The sequence below is a fragment of the Megachile rotundata genome, chromosome 15 (genome assembly GCF_050947335.1).
Source record: "Megachile rotundata isolate GNS110a chromosome 15, iyMegRotu1, whole genome shotgun sequence".
NCBI classification, from domain to species: Eukaryota; Metazoa; Arthropoda; class Insecta; order Hymenoptera; family Megachilidae; genus Megachile; species Megachile rotundata.
The window spans coordinates 5,670,486-5,693,291 of record NC_134997.1 but is presented as its reverse complement, the minus strand read 5'-3'; the positions used below and the strand labels follow the sequence as shown (position 1 = coordinate 5,693,291).

Sequence of the window (22,806 nt, the reverse complement as noted above, 5' to 3'; positions counted from 1 at the left end):
GGACCCGACTCGTCCCGAGTGTCAGCTTCTATCGCATCTTCTGTGATCATTTAAATAGTAATTGAATTTATTAAGTGTTTAAGCTCATTCTAGTATTTAAATGTAAGTAGATAATATATAATGAGTTTATGTAACAAATAATTTAACTGATCCTTTATTTGATAGCTTCATCATTTTATATTCGAATTCAAAATATCTACTTCTGTACTCTTGTGTCAGAATTCGACTGCTGCGTTTGAAATTCAAAGAGTAAATTGTAGGTACATAAAATTAAGCTATTTATGTAACATATTTATCAGATAGTAGAAAATGAAAATCAAGTTATGTACATGCATTGAATAATTCGTTACTGTTAATTATAGGCGGAAAATTTGAACGAGAATGAGTCATAATTTGTCAACGAAAGTCCCAGCATGCACTGCAAGATGTCGTAACGTATACTTTACCTGATAGCAATCGACTATTACGAAGATCTTGTAATTTCAAAATTAGCAATCATGTAAATTTTTGACTAAGGTATATAAATTATTTAAAATATTACATTTTACTTATAACCTCATTATTGTTTGCGAGTTATATTTTTTTCACATAAAAGTAGAAGCAACGACTTTATTTGAATTTTTATTTTCATTAAAATAGTTTCGAAAGTAGCTTACGTTTCTAATAATGTATATAACTGCTATTAAGCAAAATTTCTGCTTATTCTAATTAATGGATATAAGCCTAATGGTACCAACGTAGCAATATATAAGTATTGAAACTAAAGTTAAGAGGCTACGAGTAAAATTCGTTCTATATATTCACCGTGCTATTATCAGCGGCATCGATTAAACGTATTCAATGTATACATGATTTCGGTATCATATAACCTCAGTGTTAGTCCGTGCCGCAGGAAACGCCACATAAAGCATAGTCTTGTTATACTCGTTTGCACACGCAACTAACTTTTAACCATACGTTTCATTCTGTTGCAAACTACAGAAATTATGTTTATTTTTTAATCATACACGATTACGTATTTCATTACAAAAAACAATAAATGTTCAAACATTAGAAATAAAAGATATTTATTGTTTTTTGCAATTAAAATTTTGTGTTCTTCTTTACCAAATGTTGCAAATTAGCTACATTATATAAATTTTATAATATAGTAAATAATTTCACATATGTATTATATATTAGATTCAGTTAAAATAATAATTAAAACATGTTAAATATTTATTTTATTTATTATAAAATGAAAAGGGAAGGATTAGATCAAGTAAATAAATGATTAAATTTTTCAGTGCAATTATTTCCTTTTATATATTTTTATAAGTATAATACTTTTGAAATCAAAATTCTGATTTGAATATTACCTGCATTGTATACTATATTTTAATTTAAAGCACAGTATAAAAGTATAAAATATTTACTTCATTCATTTATTTAACATATAACTTAAAAATTATTAATAAGTAACAAAAACTAAGATTACAGTTACATATTTTGTAAGTCTCTATTTATTTATTCCACCTATACAATTACGTATTCAGAACGTACAAAACTTTTGCATGTAAAATACGGCTTTATGTACAAAGAAAGTGAAAAGATAATTTTTTTAGGTATCCGATAAACTCGAATCATGGAGGGATCGCAAGTGCGGTATTGGGCATTCGGAGAATTCCACTCCCGAAAAATTGTCAGGCAGGAGAGAACGATACAATTTCGTCGAAAAAACGCAAGTTTGGTTCACACATGCGCATTCCATTGGAATCGAAGGGTCGACGGATTTGCCGCGAGCGACCGTAGACGGCGCGGCGATCGAGTCAGGAAAGAGGGGTGCGAATTTTTTTATTTATCCGTAATGGTGGGGGTGTCGAAGGGGCGGGTATGGCCCGTGGTTGTAACGACGGAGCCGTATCAGTGTGAGGCCGGCTATCAGCCGCCTAACATCGAGGTCGGGGTTACGCTTGCACACGTAACACGGCTGCCGCAGGCACCCACACACACACATTTGCGTCACCCGTGCACGGATCCTCGCGATTCTCTTCGTCGTAGCTTAGACGAGCACAGAGATCTGCGAACTGTTCACGTGGGGAATCCTTTCTGGCCGTCGACGGGTGGGCAGCCTTTCTCCATGCAGTATGCGTCGTAATCGATAAGGACGGGAGCGGGGCGCGTGTATGGGATCGTCTTAAAGGAAACGTCGCGCCCTTCGAGTATGTCGAAATGAATGAAATCCGAGAGGGAGAGAGAGCGAGAGAGAGAGAAAGTAAAAAAAAGAGGGAGCAAAACGATGCGTGAGGTGAGGTTGTGCGTGAGAGGGAGAGAAAGAGGAACGTGCGTGTCGAGGTTAAGGGAGAACGAAAAGGGCGGCTGGGGGTGTTGAAGGGTGGCGACGAAAACGCGCGTGTGATTAACGGAAAGAAACGAAGAAAGGATATCTTTCGTAACGAGTCTCTTTTCGTTTGACAGTCGCAGGATCGGCGGTGCCACGTCAAACCGGTCCCTGAAGAGTGGAGTGCCGACACAGAGTGAACCGTAGACGAGACGGCGAAGGAGCTGGTGGTGTCGTCGGGTAAGGAGACTGCAAAACGTAAACGGGTCACGCGAGCCGTGTTATCAGTGTCCCGTGCACCGTGGGAAATATCGGGATACATTGGCGGTGAGTGCAGCATCGAGAGTAATTAAGCAGCCGCGGGATCAGCTCGGTAATAATGGCTGGTCGCGATTGACTGAGAGGGAAATTGTGTCCGCGCGACCACTGGTGTACACTGGCTACATCTATCCAAGGAGGACGTCGAGGGAAGAAGGGAGAAAGGCAGGGCCGTGGGTGAAAAGCGGCAGGATCGCAATCGAAGGGAATCAGATGTCGTTAGCGGCCGTTGGAACCCAGAACGGAGTATACCGTTGACGACGGAGTGGCGGTCGCGTGAGACACGGCAGCAACGTAGCCGACAAGTCGTCATTCGAACGTCGATGGGATTGCGGGGAATACGAGTGGACCGAGTCGAAGAGCGTCAGCGACGAGCAAACGGATACAACTCGAGGCAGTCAGATGATTTTCGATCGATTAATGGTCGCACGGTATCGAGACCATCGCGCCATCGAGCTTCGTTACGTGCGTAGACTGCCATGCCGTCGAACAGCAGTCGGAGATGCTCACCAAGGTCCAGCGATGACGATACTTAGCTGAGACGTGTCAACTTCTGACAGGATCAGGAGAGAACAACGGTCGCCACGACATCTGGATCTTTCAAACGATGCTTCTCTATTTCGTCGAGCGAAGGAGACAGAGTACACGGTGATCAGCAGTGGCTAGACAGAGAGAAAAAGAGAGAGAGAGAGAAGGTGACGAGGACGTAAGACACGGAAAGAGAGGATGGCTCGTCGATGCTCGTGTGTGACTCGACTGAACGCGAACAATCCTTTCGTCTCGACGAAACGAAGGACCCAGCAAGTACACGAGACGAAACACGAGAATGCGACTCGTTTCCCGCGACCGTTAATCGTATCTCGGTTCTGAGAGACTTGCTGGACGTTTTTATGTGCCCTCGACCGAGCGGCGACGAGGGAGAGGATTCGGCACATTGCTCGTCGGCCGCACGTGCGCATTGATGGTCGATAGTGAAACTCCTTTCACATCCACCTAGACGCGGATATAAATCCTGTGCTTTCTCGGCGTGAATTTTTTCCGTCGAACAGGCGGGAAATAGACAGCACGCGAGAACACGCGCAATCCGTCCCAGAACGAGTGTAACGAGAGCGGTGCGTGGAGTCGTTCGAGTCGAACAGCCAACCGTGGTGTTCAAAGAAGAGCAATCGGGGTGACTAGTTGTACCAATCCTGTGCAACGTGTCGAGAGAAAGAGAGGGAGAGAGAGAACCAGAAGAAGAGGAGAGGAGAGCATGCCTGGTATACGAGGCGGTGTGATCGTTTCGAGTCGAGCAACAGCAGCAGCACATGCTACGGAGATCCGTATCAATTCGCGACTGTGATTTATAAGCTTAAGGTTTAAACAAATATTAAGAGAAGCAGCTCTGAAGAAGAAGGACTCAGAAACAAAAAGGCAGGAAGTTCGGAAGAGAATATATAAATAAATAATTAACACGCAAGATAGAAAACTAAATCGTCCATTGTGATACTAAGATATATTAACCAGGATTAAGGTGAACACGTGCGCTCAAGGAGATGGGTGTGAATGAAAGGGGGCGCGACACAGAGTGTACCAGATTGAAATGCGAGTGTAATTAATGGAAACGATGGTCGATCGCGGGGCATGCGTCGCATCTACAAACTGTGATACACCGATAACCACAACGGGAAGAGTCTGATGTTTGATCACTCACGTCGAATCGCGTGTACCAACCTGCTGACCAATTCAGTGACATGAATCACCGGTTTGAAAACGCATTACCGGCCAGATCGTGATTCTGCTTCAGCAGGTACGTGTCTTGCTCTTCTTCAGCTATTCTTTGGCGTAACTAGGTAGGCAGACTTGATTACCCTTGGTGGATGTAACGTGTCTGAGGATATCAGGAGTGGCGATCTAACGTATAGCTGTAGAACGCGTCGCGATATTACGGCTGGTAACATATGATAAACTCACGGGTACCCATACAACGCGTGGCGAACTAACATGAGGCGGTCTAACAAGTAATTATGTAACGTGTGGTAGTCTAACGCGTGGGTGCACAACATGTAATGCTCTAATGCGGCTATATTATAAGTCGTGGCAATCTAACGAGTGATTTAACGCGTAGCGAGATAATATGTTTGATGAATTAACGGGGGTGAAATAATGTATAACTTTACAACACGTGGTGATTTAGTGCGTGACAAATAACACAGCTATATAACGTGTTGTGCTTTAATACGAGACCTAACTTGTGGCAATATAATGCATAACCACAAATCCTAGTTACGCCAATATTTGAGTTGTAGCATTAAACAGGGATTCAAATATTTAATTAAGTTTCTAATGTAATTTATCACCAATTAACAATTAAAGTTTAATTCGAATTTCCTCGAATTTGGAATTAAATTGCAACTGTTATTTGTATGGTTTTCTAATTGAAAGTAAAGTTGAAGATTGACAAATGATCAATAGTTACTTTTAATCGGATTTTTTAAATTAACAATTAACTTTCAACCATTATTAGAAACTTCTAATTAGGTATTTAAAATTGAGTTTTCCAAGTGGGTTAAAGCGAAGATGCGAATTAATGAAACATTAATAGCATTCTATAAAAATTTCAGTTTAATTTATAATTAATATCCTACTGATAATTACGAAATGAAATGATAATCAATAGCAGCAAAAGATTAAAATAAACTTTTATCTATAAACAAAAAGTTCTATGTAACGATTGGAATTTAATTATTAATTAAGGAGATCCTTGATTAAAATTACCTTCTAATCTCTAATAATAAAATTTCAATTCCTAATTATAAAGATTTCTAATTATCAATTACAGTTTAATTCATGATTGAACAATCTTCAATTATCGACTATAGAATCCTCTAGATAACAATTATATTTAAACCGATCATCGATAAAAGTTCAAGTACAGATTATAACTTCATTGTGTAATAGTTAAATTAAAAATATCGAAGGCTCGTTATTAAATATCGTGTTTGAAAGTTGCTCCATGTACAATATTTGCACGTCCTTGACTTTGTTTCCCTGTTATCATTGCAAACAAGGCACGCAGCTAGGAAAATGTCCCCACGACATTCGTATCGTGATACGTTCTGATGAACACGATAAAAAACACGTGTACACACTAAGTGTCGCTTGGAAATCACGCGAAACTCGCGCAGCACGAGATTCACTGAACGGCTGTACACTCGGGTGCAACCTAGGCTCCCTTTATATGACATATACGTAAACTTGACATTTTCAATTTTTGTACTTCCGAAATTTCCAAATTCACAACTTCTCAAAATTTTTCAATTATACCATTTCTCAATATTTCCCAAATTTTAATTTCTTGAATTTCTAGATGTTTAAATAGTTAGAGTTACAAATATAGAAGTCTAGGAGATTTCAGAATACAGAATTTTGCGAACTTAAAGATTTGGGGACATCGAAGTTTGTGGATCTAGGGATTCGAAGCATAGGAATTTGTCGACGTAGAAATTTAAAGAATTTCAGGTGTTTGCGTAACATAAAACTAGAACCCCATATTCACAAGACTCAAAATTAGGTCTTCGAATTCCTACTTCCAAAATTTCTAGATTTTCCAATTTTTTCGTTCTCGATTTCCTATATGTACAAATTTGTAGACGGTAAAGTCTCTAGATTTCTAAGGTCGAAAATTCTGCAAATACATGTGATTCGAATTATTACTTCTTCAAATTTGTACGTCTTCGAATTTCTATGTTTTTGAATTCCTAGATTCATAAATTCCTGTGTCTTGAAATTCCTAGATCGTTAAGACCCTAGAGTTTCAAATTCGAAATTTTCCAAAACTCAAGTTCCCGATATACCTATGACACCAAATTCCTCTGTTCTGAAAGTTCTAGCACCTTCGAATTTCTAATTTTGCAAATTCCTATGTTTCCAAATTCGTAGATTCTGAAATTCCTAGATCTCTAAATCTGAAAGTCTCTAAATCTAAATTTCTTCAAACAATAACCTATGACTTCGAATTCCCCTGCTTTCAAATTCCTACATTTCCAAATTTCAACACCCCTGAATTTCAAAATCCATAAATTCCTATGTCTTTAAACTTTTAGATCTTCAAGTTCCTGGATTCCCAAATCTGAAAGTTTCCAGATATTATGCTCCAGAAATACTTCAAATTCTGTAAATTTCTACGTCCACAAATTTCTACGTTCCCGAATCCCTAGATTTACAAACTTCTATGTCCCCACATCTTCAAGTTCGGAAAATTATGTACTCTACAATCTTCTAGACTGTCAAATTCCTAGGTCTCCAAATCTGAAAATCCCTAAATGTCATGTTCCACAAATACCTGAAATTCTCTAAATTTCTACGTCGACAAATTCCTATGTCTTCAAATCCCTAGATCCACAAACTTCCATGTCCCCAAATCTTTAAATTCACAAAATTGTGTATTCTGAAATCTTCTAGATTGTCAAATCCCTAGATCCCTAACTCTTCCTATTCCTACAAAATCCCTAAATTCCTATAGCCATAAATTTCTATATCTTTAAATTTCTGCGTCCTTGAATGTTTAGATCTACAAACGTCTATGTCCCTAACTCTTCAGGTCCACAAAATTGTGTAATAAAAAATTCTTACTCTGCCAAATCCCTAGATTCGTCTATCCTCAGATTGTCTTAGACCTAGATTCAGTAATACTGAAAATTTCAAAGTATCAAATGTGTGTACACCCAAATGCACCCCCAAATTTAAAAATTTCCAAAAATGACTAAATGTCGAGTGATTTTCGGTGACTGCATTATCCTCGTGGCAGCCGGATTTGCTCTTGACTGTACTTCTTTCGAAATATCGATTCAACCGATTCTCAGCAATTGCATACATGCGACGTTAAACGGTCGTTTAAATTCTTTACAGTCTCGAGTTTGCACGTTTTATAATTCCGCAATTACAGTCTGCTTCGTATCGAATTAAATTCAATATTCTTCTTGTTTAATTCATTTGTTTCTTCTTCGTAATCTTACGACCATTTATTCACTCCACATTTCTTATTAGTTACTATCATGAAAGCACACCTTCACAACGTGACGCATGTTACTATTTCAAATGTGACAAATCTAAATCGTATTTGCATGAAGATCGAGTTTTGCGATCGATGTCAATTGTAATTTGTATAACTGAAGATACCTAGTTTGTATAACTAAAATATGAATAACATTTCAATGTTCTTTATTTCTTTTAATATTGCAGTAATTATTATGTAGCTTTGATTGACGGAGCTATTTGTAGGTTAACCTTGCTCTATGACTTGTCAGGTGCGTCAGTCAGAACTAACTAATCACAGCTACAATATTAACCCTTTCAAATAAAAATTTTTGAGTCCTTTAAATATTCTTGCATTCAATATTATTGAATTCAAATTCAAATTAAGAATCTTGGTTCAAAAGATATCTAGTTCTTAAATAATCTAGGTAAAGAAATAGATAAATATCTGAAATAAAAAAAATATCTAGATTCATTCTTCAGTTAGAATAATCTTGCAAAACAGAGGAAGAATCTAGCCATAGACTTAGATATCTTTGGTAGACTAAATTGTTTGAACTACTTACTCTGCTCGTGACTGTTATGGGTTACACTTTCAATGAATTAAAATAGACAAAGAAAGTTGAAATGTTATGTCCATTTGCTATTAGTCAAATTATTTATCAATATAAAGGGTGTCCCACAATCAGTGTAGGTCCCTGAAATGGGGGGTAGCTGACGTGATTCTGAATAAGATTTCCCTTTGCAAAAATGGGGTTCAAAGCTTCGTTTTTGAATTATTATGGAAAAACACGGACCAATCAGAGCGGGAGGACTACGCATGCGAAGACGCGAGAGCGACAGCTCCGAGCCTAGCGTTTGATTACTACGCGTTAGATTACCACACGTTGCATTAGTACGCGCAGAATTACCATGCGTTGGTTAACTACGCGTTAGATTTCCACGCGTTAGATTCCTACACGCAGAATTACTATGCGTTGTATTACTACGCATTGGATTACTACGCGTTGATTATCCACGCGCTGGATTACTACGCGTTGGATATTCACACGCAGAGTTACTACGCGTTGGATCACTACGCATTGGATTACCACACGTTGCATTACTAAGCGTAGAATTATCACGCATTGCATTACTGCGCGTTGGTTTACCACGCGTTAGATTCTTACGCGTAGAATTACCACGCGTTGTATTACAACGCATTGAATATCCACGTGCTGGATTACTACGCGTTGGATATTCACACGCAGGGTTACTACGCGTTGGATCACTACGCATTGGATTACCACACGTTGCATTACTAAGCGTAGAATTACCACGCATTGCACTACTACGCGTTGGATTACCACGCGTTGGATAACTACGCGTTAGCCGAAGCTGTCGCCCTCGTGTCTGCGCATGCGTAATCCTCGCGCTCTGATTGGTCCGTGTTTTTCCTTAATAATTCAAAAACGAAGCTTCAAACCCTATTTTCGCATAGGGAAATCTTATTCAGAATCGCGTCAGCTACCCCCCATTTCAGGGACTTACATTAATTGTGAGACACCCTGTATATTATAGTCAATATAATCATTGGCTATGCAAATTAAAATTAGACTTAAACTACAAATTGAGACGTATTAAAAATTGGAGTAAAATCATAGCTGAAGTGCGTCACAAGTGAAACTTATCAAAATAGTACAAGAGGTTGAGGGATTAATTTACGTTATATGACACAATTTTATGTTATATTTATATTATAAATTTTATTATGTTTTATTATATTTTATATTATAACAGTTATCCGCATAAAAATTTCTAAGCTGTCGCGTGCGCGCGGAAGAAATAAATATTGGATACACGGTGAAATAAAAATTCATCTAAATCCGTTAATTTTCTACAGCCAGATTTCAATTTGCAGATTGTTTTAATATTGAACGGAATGGTTTAAAAAATATTCGAACAATTCTTTAACGTGTATTAAACATATTAAACGTATGTATTAAACGCTGATGGTTTTTGCGAGAAAAACAAGCGATTTTTCGCGATACACCCCTGGCAGGTGGTAACCATTCATGTAATGAAGTTTGAGGAGAAAGAATTCGTAGAGACAACTTAATTTGTAGAGTCGACTTCCGGCAAGGGAAACATCCGGGTTGGAAACTGTTTCAGTAATTCGATTGATCGATTCTTTCCTTGTGTGGTAGAATTTTTACGTAATAAGGGAATACTATTGTGGTTTAACATGGTTTATTTGTTGCATTCCGTTTTCAACGTTTGTTAGGATCAATTCTTTGGGTTTTATTCAATTTTCATTGGTACATTTCACAATTCTACTGGTCAATTATTTAATTATCCTACTAGATTTTTATGTTATATTTTTGTACGGATATCTTACTATTTTGTTGATTTTGTAGAAATGAATTACTATTTTATTATTTTACTGTTCTACTATTTTAATATGATATTAGACTACTAATTTACTGTTTCACGGTTTCGTTATACTGTTATAGTATTATTTTACTAGTTTTCTACTTTGCTATTTTGGTATTTTGCTATTTTACTAGTTTGTTATTTCACTGTTCCACTATATATACTACTTCACTATTTCACTGTTTTACTATTTTACTGTTTACTTGTTTCACTATTGTAGTATTTTAGTATCTTAGTAGTTTAATATTTTACTAGCTTACTGCTTTGTTACTTAACTATTTTACTAGTTTGCTATTCTAATATTTGACTAGTTTGTCATTTTACTATTTCACTATATTACTGTTTCATTATTTCACTATTTTCCTGTTTCACTATTGTAGTATTTCAGTATGTTAGTAGTTTAGTATTATACTATATTACTATTGTCTTACTATTTTACTGCTTTACTATTTTATGATTTTACTACTTAACTATTTTACTATTCTACTATCTTATTATCTTACTATCTTACTATTTTACTATTTTACTATTTTACTATTTTACTATCTTACTATCTTACTATTTTACTATTCTACTATTTTACTATTTTACGATTTTACGATTTTACGATTTTACGATTTTACTATTATACTATTGTACTATTTTAGTATTTGACTACTTAACTATTATTTCAATATTACAATATTATCCTTATTGTATTACTATTTCAATTTTCTACTATGCTACTCTACTATTATATAACTTTCCATTACATACTTATATTAACATTTCATTATATTACTATTTTACTAGGCCATTCTATTACTATACTACAATTTCTCCATACTTCTGCCATTTTATTATTCGCCGACTTCACTATCTAACTATACTATTACTTGCCTATTCTATTATTTCATTATTCCGACATTTCATTACATTACTTTACTATTACATTATTATCCTACTATTGCACTGTGCTATATTATTTTCATACAACTGTTCCACTATTCTACTGATCTTATAATACAACTATACAACAATTCTATTATTATATTGTAGGATTTGAGAATTTGGATATTGAGAAATTTAGAATTTTGGAAATGTAGGAATTTGAAAATTTGAGAACTTACAATTAGAACATATCGAAATTTGCAAAACAAAAAATATAAAATAAGAAAATATCATTATCTATAACCAAAAAATGATATACATATACGATTCCAAAGTTACCAAATTTCATTTATCAATATTCAAATTTTTCATTTCAAAAACGCGGGTACCATAATTTATGGTTAATATCTGGATGGGTTTCACGACACATGAAATCTCGAAATCCCTTGAAAGACGGGAATGTTTGGAGTTTCGGGAATTCAAAAGTTTGTACATTCGTCTTGATTTGAAACTTTCGGAACCCAGATAAGAAATCTTACAAAATCAATAAAGAATCATTCGCAGCGTTCTCCAAAACTCCAAAAATCTAAAACTCCAAAATTCCTAATATCCCAAATTCCAAAAATTCCAAATTTCCAATGTCCCAAATTTCCAATATCCCAAATTTCCAAATTTCCAAATTCCCAATATTCCAAATTTCCAAAATTCCAAAGTTCCAAAGTTCCAAAGTTCCAAAATTCTAAAATTCTAAAATTCAAAAATTCCCAATATTCCAAAATTCCAAATTTCCAAATTATCAAATTTCCAAATTTCCAAATTTCCAAATTTCCAAATTTCCAAATTATCAAATTACCAAATTTCTAAATTTCCAAAATTCCAAATTTCTAAATACTGAAGTACTCAAATATTCACTACCTCTTGTTCACCGTAAGGGTAACCTCGTTCCACGCAGAGAAAATAAGATTTCTCGAAGATCGATCTCCCACTTAATTATTTACATCTCTCACTATCTTATCACTTGCTACATTCTCTGGTTTCCTTACGTTGTCATATGTGACACCATGATCTCGACCTATCCTAATAACCCTTTGACTGTGAAAGGCATATGCGCCTTCACTTGTCTATCATACACGAAAGGGTATACATATATACCCTCACGTGTTTATCAACGTGTACGAAATGTGTACACATACAATTATAAATTTCTCTTGGTATAATAAGTTCGCTGTTTTATGAAGCTAATATACCACAGAATTTATCGTCTATGAACAACTGAATATCGGTAAGTGTTTCAGTATCTTGCAATCTCGATAAATATACCGATGTATGACTGACATGCGAATATCGAGTTACATATTGAGAGTTTCATACGAAAGTGCAGTCAAAGGGTTAATTGTTTGGAAACTAGTAAATATAACTATAACAAGCATGCGCAATTGGTAACAATAGCAATTTGCGATAGGACCCGGGCTGGTCCTTGTGCGAGGTCACTCAGAATACATAATTTGACAAGTTAATAAGCTTTCAAAATTAATAAATAGTATAACTTTGCAAATTAGCAACATAACTTTCTAAATTAATGTATAATACAACTTGATAAATTGAATAAACTTTGTTGCGAAAAATGCCCAGAAATCCACTAAAGAGTAACAATGATTAATAAGTAACATAACTTGATAAACGAAATGATTTTTCTTGCGAAAAATGTCGAAAAATCCATTGCAGAGCAACTGCAAGTAATAAGTAATATAACTTGATAAATTAAATAATTTTCATTATGAAAAATTACTAGAAATTCACTAAAGAGTAGCTACGACTAACAAGTAACATAACCCGCTAAATAAACTAAATTTCATAGTAAAAAATTATCAGAAATCCACTAAAAAGTACTAATGATTTCAGTGAACCAGAAGCCACCAACGCAGCCGAATCCACAGCGATCCAGAAGTAGGATCCAGAACACAGTTGTCAGCACCCATGCAGAAGGTATCCTACAGACGAGATTAGGCGATCATAAAGCCAGCAGAGAAAAGCTGGTGAAGGTGAAGCGTTCGCGAGGCCAGGAGAGAGAGAGAGAGAGCGAGAGAGAGAGCGTAGAGAAGCGTTGTAAGAGCAGTCACCAGGCAGCGTGTACCACCCCCTGGGCACGGGGGGTGGGACAGAAAGACCGTCAGCGTGGGTGCCGGTGCTACAGGGGCGCGCCTGGCCCGTCGGCTCGCCCGCAGATTAGCCCGCCGATTAGCGGCTAGCTCGGGCCCGTTTCGTCGTAGCGGCCTGGCGACCTCCGGGGGCCTCACGTCGGCGGCGGTGGCCGTGGCGGCCACGGGGGAGCAATCCGCTCCCCCAACAGCTACGCCACGCCATACCACGCCGAACGGAAGTGCGAACGGATCTACATCGAGCTCGAATCGAAAGAACAGAGCCATGTCCATGAGGAGCCTTCATCGACGCGTCTCGCACCCGTGAGTCGCTTTTTCTTTCCTTTGTATTTTTGCTTCGCTATATTTTGCTTATGCGGTTCATGCTTGCGTAGAGGAGGTCTAAATATGGGCGACCACCCGAGAGTTGGCGAGTGATTGAGATGTAGAAGGTTCCAATTGGCAGAGGTGGCGCGATGGGTGTGCATTTCTCCCTGCACGTTCGGAGAGTTGATACGTCTACGTTTCTGGGACACCTGTTTGCACAGGGCCCAGCTGGAGTAAGCATGGCAGGACCTCGCAGTATGTAGCCTACCATGTAGGCTATTACTATTAATATGCTACCATGACTATTTTGCGAGGTACTGCCATACCTACTCTAGCTGACAGCCGGCTATATTCTACGAGGTCCACTAGAATTAACATGGTAGGCTATATTTTGTGGGGTCCTGTAATTTGTCAGAACAGAAGCGCACGCCTAGACTGACATATTGTCGATAGGAATAATTGTCCTGAGCTATCATGCAATTAGGTCAAAGATAAGGTCGGTAAATGTCTCAATGTGTGAGATATGGTAAATTGTGTAATGTAGTTGTCAGTGTTATTATTTATACGCCAGTACGTCACAGTGGAAGTGTTCAAGGGTGGACCGAGTGGATCTCCGTGCCAGTGGAACCTTCTTATCAGCCGATTCTCGGGTTGTCGCCTGCTTTTTGTATACGTTGTACTGTTGACAATCTGAGAGTATGCGAGTGATTACGATGTAGAAGGGATATTGTACAATTACCATAGTTACAATAGAAAACGCTTAGCCTCACATGTATTTTTGACGGTAGACACCAATTAGGCCAAATAAGTTAGTAAATGTCTCGAGAATTAAATAGTGCGAATGATTATTGTTATTATTCTTATTTGCTTATACGGCACATTGAAACGCTGAAATGTTCTGAGTGCACCCAATGGATCTTCTTACCTCTGGGACCATTGCGCCAGCAACTCTCGGGTTGTCGACAGTCTTATACGTTGTAGTTACATTTGTTTTTATTAATTTGAGCTTTCGGCTGTAAGTTATGGCCCATATTCGTAGTATGTATTATGAATTTATAAATTGTCTAAATGACAAGGGATACATTCCCAATGACTTTGATCTTAACATGCACTGTTAAGTTTCTGAATAACTTCTCCCTATAATAATCGTCTCATTTATTAAAAGATTTGTACATAATTTAACAACAAAAAACTTGACAATTCTTTAAGTAGTTTAGCAATTGGAGCGGTGGTACATGTGAATTTATAAAGCTGAATTTCAATTATTTTGAATTTTAGGTGTAATCCATTTGCATGTCGAAAACAAAAGTATTAGTATTACACAAAAATATAATGAAAAATAACATGTGAACATGCGGCGCAAACTATATAAACATGCGATGAAAGTACCGCATAAATACGAAATAAAAAGTTGTATAAACACGGAATAAAAAGTGTTATATAACATCTGATGAAAAGTACCATATAAATATACAATGAAAAATGCTACGTAAAAATGAAAAATAATATTTCAAAAAAATATAACGAACAAATATATTTTCATGTCGTTATAAAATGAATTATGTCGTAGATTATCCTCGACTTTAATTTTGCGAAAGAGTAAATTTATTCGAACGGGAAACTCGTTTCTTGCAAATAGAATTCAACGAAAAGATAATATTATCTTTCTTCTATTTTTCTATATACGCGATGTGTACGTTGCATGTATCACATAGATTGTCGGCAGATAGAAGGTGAGAGGTGCAAAGGGATGGTGAAATTCGGTTGCTGGAGACATTTGTCAACGGCAACGCAGGGGGTCGATTTCAGGGGTGGAGACGACTCTGTAAATATTGTAACTAGTGTGCCACCGTTGCTAACGTTGATGTGCTTAGTTTATCGATTGACCGAATAGAAATTTTCTTTTTAATCGCCGGATGACATTTTTCATTTCTAATTGAAGTGCTCTAAAATATAAGCTATCATTTTTGTACTACGACATATTGCAAAGCCTGTTGAATATTTTCAAGGTGTAACGCTTTGATATTGGAGTTATAATGTGAAATTATAATAAGTTGAGAAGCAATTGAGGAGGTCAACATTGAAATAGTTTACCACAAACTATGTATTTAAAATTCAAGTAAAAATTGCTATTCATTCATTTTTAATAATGTTCATGGGGGTTGCTCTGAAGATAATCTGAGGGGAAAGTAGAAATGCAAATTTTCAGATAAAAAAATTCATATGTTATATATTCATCTGTTAAAAGGTTCATATGTTACATGTTCATATATGACATGTTCATATGTTACATGTTCATATGTAACATGTTCGTATGTTACATACACATATGTTATATGTTCATATATGTTCATAATGTATTACATGCTGATATGTTGCATGTTCATATGTTACATGTTCATACATTACAAAATAAAATTAAATGCTGATAGTTAATTTGCAATAATAGTAACAAGTGTATGTCTTTTGCAAAATCTACAAAAGTACAAATACTGTATACCTAGATATAAAATCATTTCGACCATAACTTCCTTTATTCCAATACTTTCATTTTGTTGAATTATAGTATTACTGAATATACGGTATTTTAACGAATATAGTATTATTGAATGCAGTATTTTGTTGAATGTAAAATGTGTGAATATAAAGCAGAATGTATCCAGAATTCAGAGTACTGATATCCTGATATCTTAACCAAAAAGCGGTCTAAATGCTAGATAATCCACGGAATTAGGTGCGAAGCCCATATTTAGACCATTTTCTCAGAGATGCTTAAAGCAATTTTGTCGGCGTACAGTCAAAATCTACTGTTCGGCGATTCTATAATTTGAAACTTTGCAAGCGTAGACAAAATAGAAAATTAAAAACTTGTACTATTTACAGACTGAAAATTACAAATTTAGAAATTTAGAAAATTTAATAATATTAATATTTACATATACAGCATTCTTATAATGAACAAATTGTTAGCAACGATAAACAACGTACCACAATCCCCTCAAAAAATAAAAAATATAAAATTGCACAAGAATTCTAGTTCACGTTTAAACCAGAGAGACTACGATCTCTAACTAGCATTTTTAGGGATGAAAACCACAAATCATCTCGTTCGAGGTCGAACATTTGTTGACGTTTTGAATTGATCGATTCGACAGAGCAATTGTCTGGTAAAAATCCGGATTCGAATAGCAGTCCCGGCAATCCGATCGGTGGTTTCTTTTTTTTCTATAGATTGAAGACAGGGAAATGGTAGAGGAGAGATTTGAATGGTTTAACGCCGTCTAATTTCCTGTATTCGAACTTTTCCTGCAAGCAAAACCCCGGAGGCTTTTGTAAACGAGATTTCTGGAGTTAAGGTTGTTAAGCGCTCCCGTCTGCAAATTATTCCGTTATGAAACTGTTTTGTCATTGTGTTTGCAACGAAATGTATTTCTGCAGTTTTATAGACGTAGATGCGTATTTTGCAGAACTAAACCCAGAACAATTAATTGTGTCACAAATTATTATGGCTGAAGTTGAGAAAAATTTTACTGAAGTTTGTTGAAGTGGAAGTCAATTATTAGATTTTTAAGAAATTTTTTTTAGGAAGCATTTAACAGTTATTAAATGTAGTAGTTGTAAAGCTGTAATTAGAACAATTAAAAATAATACATTTCAGTAATTAAAAATAATAATTTTTAGTTGTTAATGATAAAGATAATTTTCTATTACTTATGATAATTTTTAATGATCAAACCAATCAGAAATATTAACGTTTAATTGTCGGTAATAATAATAGAGATGTCGTTTATAATAGTAATTAATAATTGAAATAATTAAAAATTTGCAATGTTAATTTACAGTTGTCTTTAATGATGAGAGATTAAATTATTTTTAATAGTTAGTCATTAATAATCAGTATATAAAATGTTAATTTTTAATTTTTAATGGTAAGAAAATTAAATTACTTAGAATACTTATCAATAAAATTAAATATACTAACAATGTAACAATTAAATATATTAATTTTTAAGTGTCACTAATTATAATAAAAGTACCAATTATATCAAGTATCACATCAAGTCAATAATAAGTAATAATTAGTCTAATTAAAAAATTAAAGAAGTTAATTTTGTCTCTGCAATAAAGAACTAAATTATTCATAATGGTTATTGATAATCAGAACTATAAAAAATGTTAATACTTAAATGTCAATAATGATAATAAAAAGTCAATGATTTATAATAGTTTTGATAATCAGAACAATTACAAATATTAATATTTAATTATTGTGATTATTAATAACTATTATAAATAATTACAATATTTCTGTCATTAGTGGCAATTAGAAATGAATATTTTTAATTGTTCTGTTAATTAACATCAATTACAAACGAGAATAAAGTTGTTATTATTAGTAATGATTAATTTTACTATTATCTATAGGAAAATGAGCTATAGCTGTTTTTAATCAATATAAACTATTGAAATTTAATTATCAATGATTACCAATGATTATCAATGATTTAACAAAAAATCAAGATATTATAATTAATAAAATTTCTTTTGTAACACTAATGCCGCCCGACATAAATTACATTTACGATTTAACGAATAATTGAAAACGTCGCAGTGTTATCAGTAAACGTATGGGTGTATTAAAGTTTTACTCGAATTAAACAATTTGCAGCTTAGAAGGAGTTTTAAAATGATGTACGCATCGGAAGTTATAGGGTTATACAGTTTCCGGTGCGTTGCAGTCTGGCATGTTTGACTATACGCTTACTAGTTTCCCTTACTACTCCTCGCTCTAGTAGTATAGGTCAGCCATATCTGGTTATATTCCATCGTAACTTTTGATACGCGCGTTAATTTTCATACAGCCATCGGATAAAGTTATCTGAGTTAACAGGAATGTTACACAACATGGTAAATCGATTTGTAACTGTTATTTACTGCGTTAGGTATTCTTTTTACGTTTTTGTTTCACAGTTTGATTGCTACCATTTTTGTACGCAAATATGTCAGTACTTTCTTTTTAATGTTCGACGTTCAGAACGTTGCAGCGATTTTATTGCCTCGTGACTTTACTAAATTTATATTTCTAAATTCCTAAATGCCAAAATTGAGAAAGGGAGTAATAAAATTATCTCAAAATTGATGTAAATACAGGGTAGCTCACCACATTTTGCCATCTAGATTGGTGTCATTATTATTAATCATAGCAAACAATGTTTTAGATGAAGTTGAGTGGTTTTGAGGAGGGCATATGCTGGTGATTTTTTATGATTTTAATGATTTTTTCACATAAATAGATTAATACCTTTTTGTAAAGAATATGGAGGAGTATCAGCTGCTGCAATAAAAAATATATGATTCCATTTAAGAAAACATTAATGACCTTCATATGTCCTTTACACGTCCACCTCCAAAAGAAATATATACCACCAGGATATGCCCCCCCCCCCCCCCCCAAAACCATTTAACTTCATCTAAAACATTGTTTGCTATGAGTACTAATAATGACGCAAATCTAGGTGGCAAAATGTGGTGAGCCACCTCGTATATTTGATTTTCGACAAACTCGAATTAAAAATTGTACTTAAATTTTTTATTGTGTCATTCAACTAATAACTATTTCATTTTTAATTGCAACATCAGTGACATAAGCAATTACAATTATATGATTACAAATCGGAGAACTCAATAATTTCAACTTCATTTTGAAGCGGAACGTCAATAAATTATTGAACACAATTTAATTTTCAATTATAACATCATTCAATAAATAGTCGCAATCAAACAATTAAATTAAATTAAAACATCAACCAATTGATAATTCCAGTTTAATTCCCAATTAAAATATTATTTAGCAAATAACCCACTCCAAAAATGTAACCTCAATTAAATAATCATTATAATTACAATCAATTATCATTTAAGTGATATAAAAAAATATCAATAAAAAACATCGAGTAATAATTAAAAATTTCGTAATCTTTTCACCGAAGTCCTTTCAAGGAATTTATTTAGAAAAATTCCGCTCGAAGCCTTTTAGGAACGATTCTCTGAATGCCGGTTTCTCTCCGTATTGTGTATTATGCCTGTTAGAGACGAGTCGAGTTCTCCATTCATGGAAATTTCGTTTTATTCAAGGGACGGCGTTATCGCACATCTTTCAAGGCACTTCTAATGCCGTTTGCCATTATACGTTCTCGATCCCATCCGTAGATGCTAGCTAGCACGTAGTTGTGACGTTCAACCCTTTGACGCCCGAGAAACTGACGATTATTCGAATTGGGAGCCGGTAACGAAAGCGGAACTTGAATTCGAAGTTTAATTTTGGCTCGAAAGGAGCTTCGTACAGGATCGATCTACTGTTTCTTTCATCTGTCCTACGTAAATGCTCCGCCCAAAAATAATGGAGATACCATTCATGAATCTGCAGAGCTGCATAGTTTGCTTTTGGATTTACTGGTTCTATTCTTCCGTGTTTGCAATTTGGGATGTTATAGTTTAGAATTTTAGGTGGTAAGTTGATTTTAAATGATTAGGATTTTCAATTCGAGGGTTAAGTTTTTTACTGTATTATTATTGTAAAGTGATGTTTTTTAGAGATGAGGTATCAGGGTTCCAGATTCAAGGATTGACTTTTCTGATTAGATGACGCAAAAGCCACATTAACACTTCAAGGGACATATGTATAACTGTGATCGATTCAAACAAATTTTATACAATTTGATGCATTTTTGGAGATGATAGAATTTGGATCGTTTTTCAAAAACGATCACTGAGGGTCGGTTTTAGAAATTTCTGTGCCACGTGCAAATTAACCTACTAACTACAAAATTTTTATTTTAATTTTATAAAATTCTCAGATTTCTAAATTTTTAAGACTTGCGAATTTACAATCTTGAACTTTCTAAATTTAAAAATTTTTAATTTTTGTAAATTTCTAACCTTCTAAATTCCTAAATATCCAAATTTTTAAATCTCTAAATTGTCGAACAATTAAATCTCTAAATCTCTAAGTCTATAAATCTATAAATAAATCTGAAAGTCTGAAAGCCTAAAAGCTGGAAGCCAGAAAGCCTAAAAATTTGAGTCTGAAAATCTGAAAGTCTGAAAGCCTGAAAGTCTGAAAGTCTGAATGTCTGAATGTCTGAAAATCTGAAAATCTGAAAGTCTGAAAGTCTCAACGTTTCAAAACCTCTATATCTCTAAAGTTTTACATTTCTAAATCTAAAAATCTAAAAATCTAAAAATCTAAAAATCTAAAAATCTAAAAATCTAAAAATCTAAAAATCTAAAAATCTAAAAGTCTTGAAATCTCTAAGTCTCGAAATGTATAAATAAATCTTTAAATTCCTAAGTCTATAAATGTCTAAATTCCGCAAATGTATCGAAACCTTTCACCACCTGCAGAGTCAGCCCTGTAAAAAGACGACGCAAGGGATGTGATTAAGCATTGAACGTTTCTTTATATAGAAAAACTTCCGTTTATGTCGAGAACAATCGATTTGACGAAGAAAGAACTTCGAATAACAGAATCGCCCTCAAGTTTTTATCAGCATGAATGAGGTCCGTTTTACCACGCACTAGTGATTGTAATCATTTATTTTCATAGATCATCAATTTTTACTATTTCTATCACGCGGTTTGGAATTGATAAAATTCCTTCCACATTATAACGAGTCAAAATCATAGTTGATGTACGTCTTGAATACTTTTTAGATGCATTTACTATTGCAAATTCTTATTAAGTTATAAACGGTAGGGACAAAGTGTGGCACAATTGTGAATAATAGCGTTTTATGAACAAACACATTTTAAAATGTGTCAAATAATATTTTTCCTATTTAAAATGGTCGAAAATAGTATTTTGGTCGTGATTTGATATTATGAAAATTTCTTTGTTTTCGAAGGTACTTTCTTTGATAAATTTAATTTGTGAAATAAATCAATTCACTGAATTAACATAAACTGTATCAGCTGGACATTTTATGTAACATGTTGTAGGTATTTATTTCGGTATCATCCAAAATTCCGATATCCATAATCACCCGACAACTAAAGTTTTGCCAGGTAAAATTCTGACAGCTAAAGTCTTAGCAGGTAAAATCCCGACAGCTTAAAATCCAGGCAACCTAAAATCCCGACAATTTAAAACCCGGACAACCTAGAATTTCGACACCTATAATCGAGTTAGCTAAAATCCTGTTAGATAAAACCCAGGCAACCTAAAATCCCGACAATTTAAAAGCCCGGCAAAATAAAATTCCGGCAACCTAAAATCTCGATAGCTGAAATTCCGACACCTCGATAGCTGAGTTTTGACAGTTAAAATCCCAACAGCTCAAATTCCCGACAACCTAAAATTTTGACACTTATCATCCCGTTAGCTGAAATCCCGTCAGATAAAATCCCGACAACCTAAAAGCCCGGTAAAATAAAATTCCGGCAACCTAAAATCTCGACAGGTGAAATTCCAACACCCTATAGTTTCGACAATTAAAATCCCAAAAGTTCGAATTCCCAACAACCCAAAATTTCGACACCTATCATCCCTTTAGCTAAAATCTCGACAGCTATAATCCTGAATATACTGTTTTAACTGAGTATAGACTATTTTAATAGAAAATTCGGTCTTTATGTAAAATTTAGGTTTGTCACATTTGAACTGAAACGCGTGTTACGAATCTGATTCGATGTCATAAGCCAAATTAAGTTATCAAAATATTATAACACTGATCTAAGTAAAATAAGTTTGCAGAAAAGAATAAATACGTCTCCAAATATTGAAGCGAGTAGAATAGTAAAGTGTGTGAGCAGATAAAGTAGGATAAATCTGTGTTTATTCGAGCCAGTAGAACAGGAGTTTATATAGACAGACGAGGAACACGTTACGATACATCGGTTTACATTGAAACGAGTAGAACAGACACGTACGTACATGACCAACCAATGGCCAAACATAACATCATGATTACAATGTAAATTTACGTGAACATGTGCGAGTAGAACAAGATCGTGTATGGTCAGGCAAGGAACAAATGGGTTCGATACCCATTGAAACAAGTAGAATGAGGATATACCCTCACACATTCAACGAATAAGAATCTTGCAATGTGAATCGAGATGAAATATCTTGTGGTAGAATCGGGATGAAAAATAAGTCCGTGTATTTTTGTGTTAGTATTGTGTTCAAACGAGAAACAGATAAGAAACATAAATCGTATTGAACGGAGTAGAATAGGAATGTGTATTGCAAGCGATCAAACATGTTTCGATTGCAACACATATGTGTTCATGTAGAATCGTAGACAAGGATAGACAGTTTAAATCAATACATTGTGAAACAAGTAGAATCATCGGATGATGAACAAACATAATCCAGTATTGTAATGTGAATACATTGTTTGATGG

General features: G+C 34.9%; 1 protein-coding gene across 8 annotated transcripts in view; it reads left to right on the top strand.

Moving 5' to 3' along the window:
* Positions 1 to 2,315: 2,315 nt before the first annotated feature.
* Ih (hyperpolarization activated cyclic nucleotide gated potassium channel Ih) overlaps positions 2,316 to 22,806 on the top strand; it is a 324,580-nt gene continuing 304,089 nt past the window's right edge. For 2 of the 8 annotated variants that reach the window (XM_076540372.1, XM_076540374.1), the window contains exons 1-2: positions 2,376 to 4,427; positions 12,839 to 13,398. In XM_076540372.1, coding sequence (XP_076396487.1) covers positions 13,361 to 13,398 — 38 coding nt within the window. In that variant the 5' untranslated portion in view covers positions 2,376 to 4,427; positions 12,839 to 13,360. Of the gene's footprint in view, positions 4,428 to 12,838; positions 13,399 to 22,806 lie in introns of all 8 variants that reach the window. The other 6 variants (XM_076540382.1, XM_076540383.1, XM_076540375.1 and 3 more) reach the window with 6 other exon arrangements.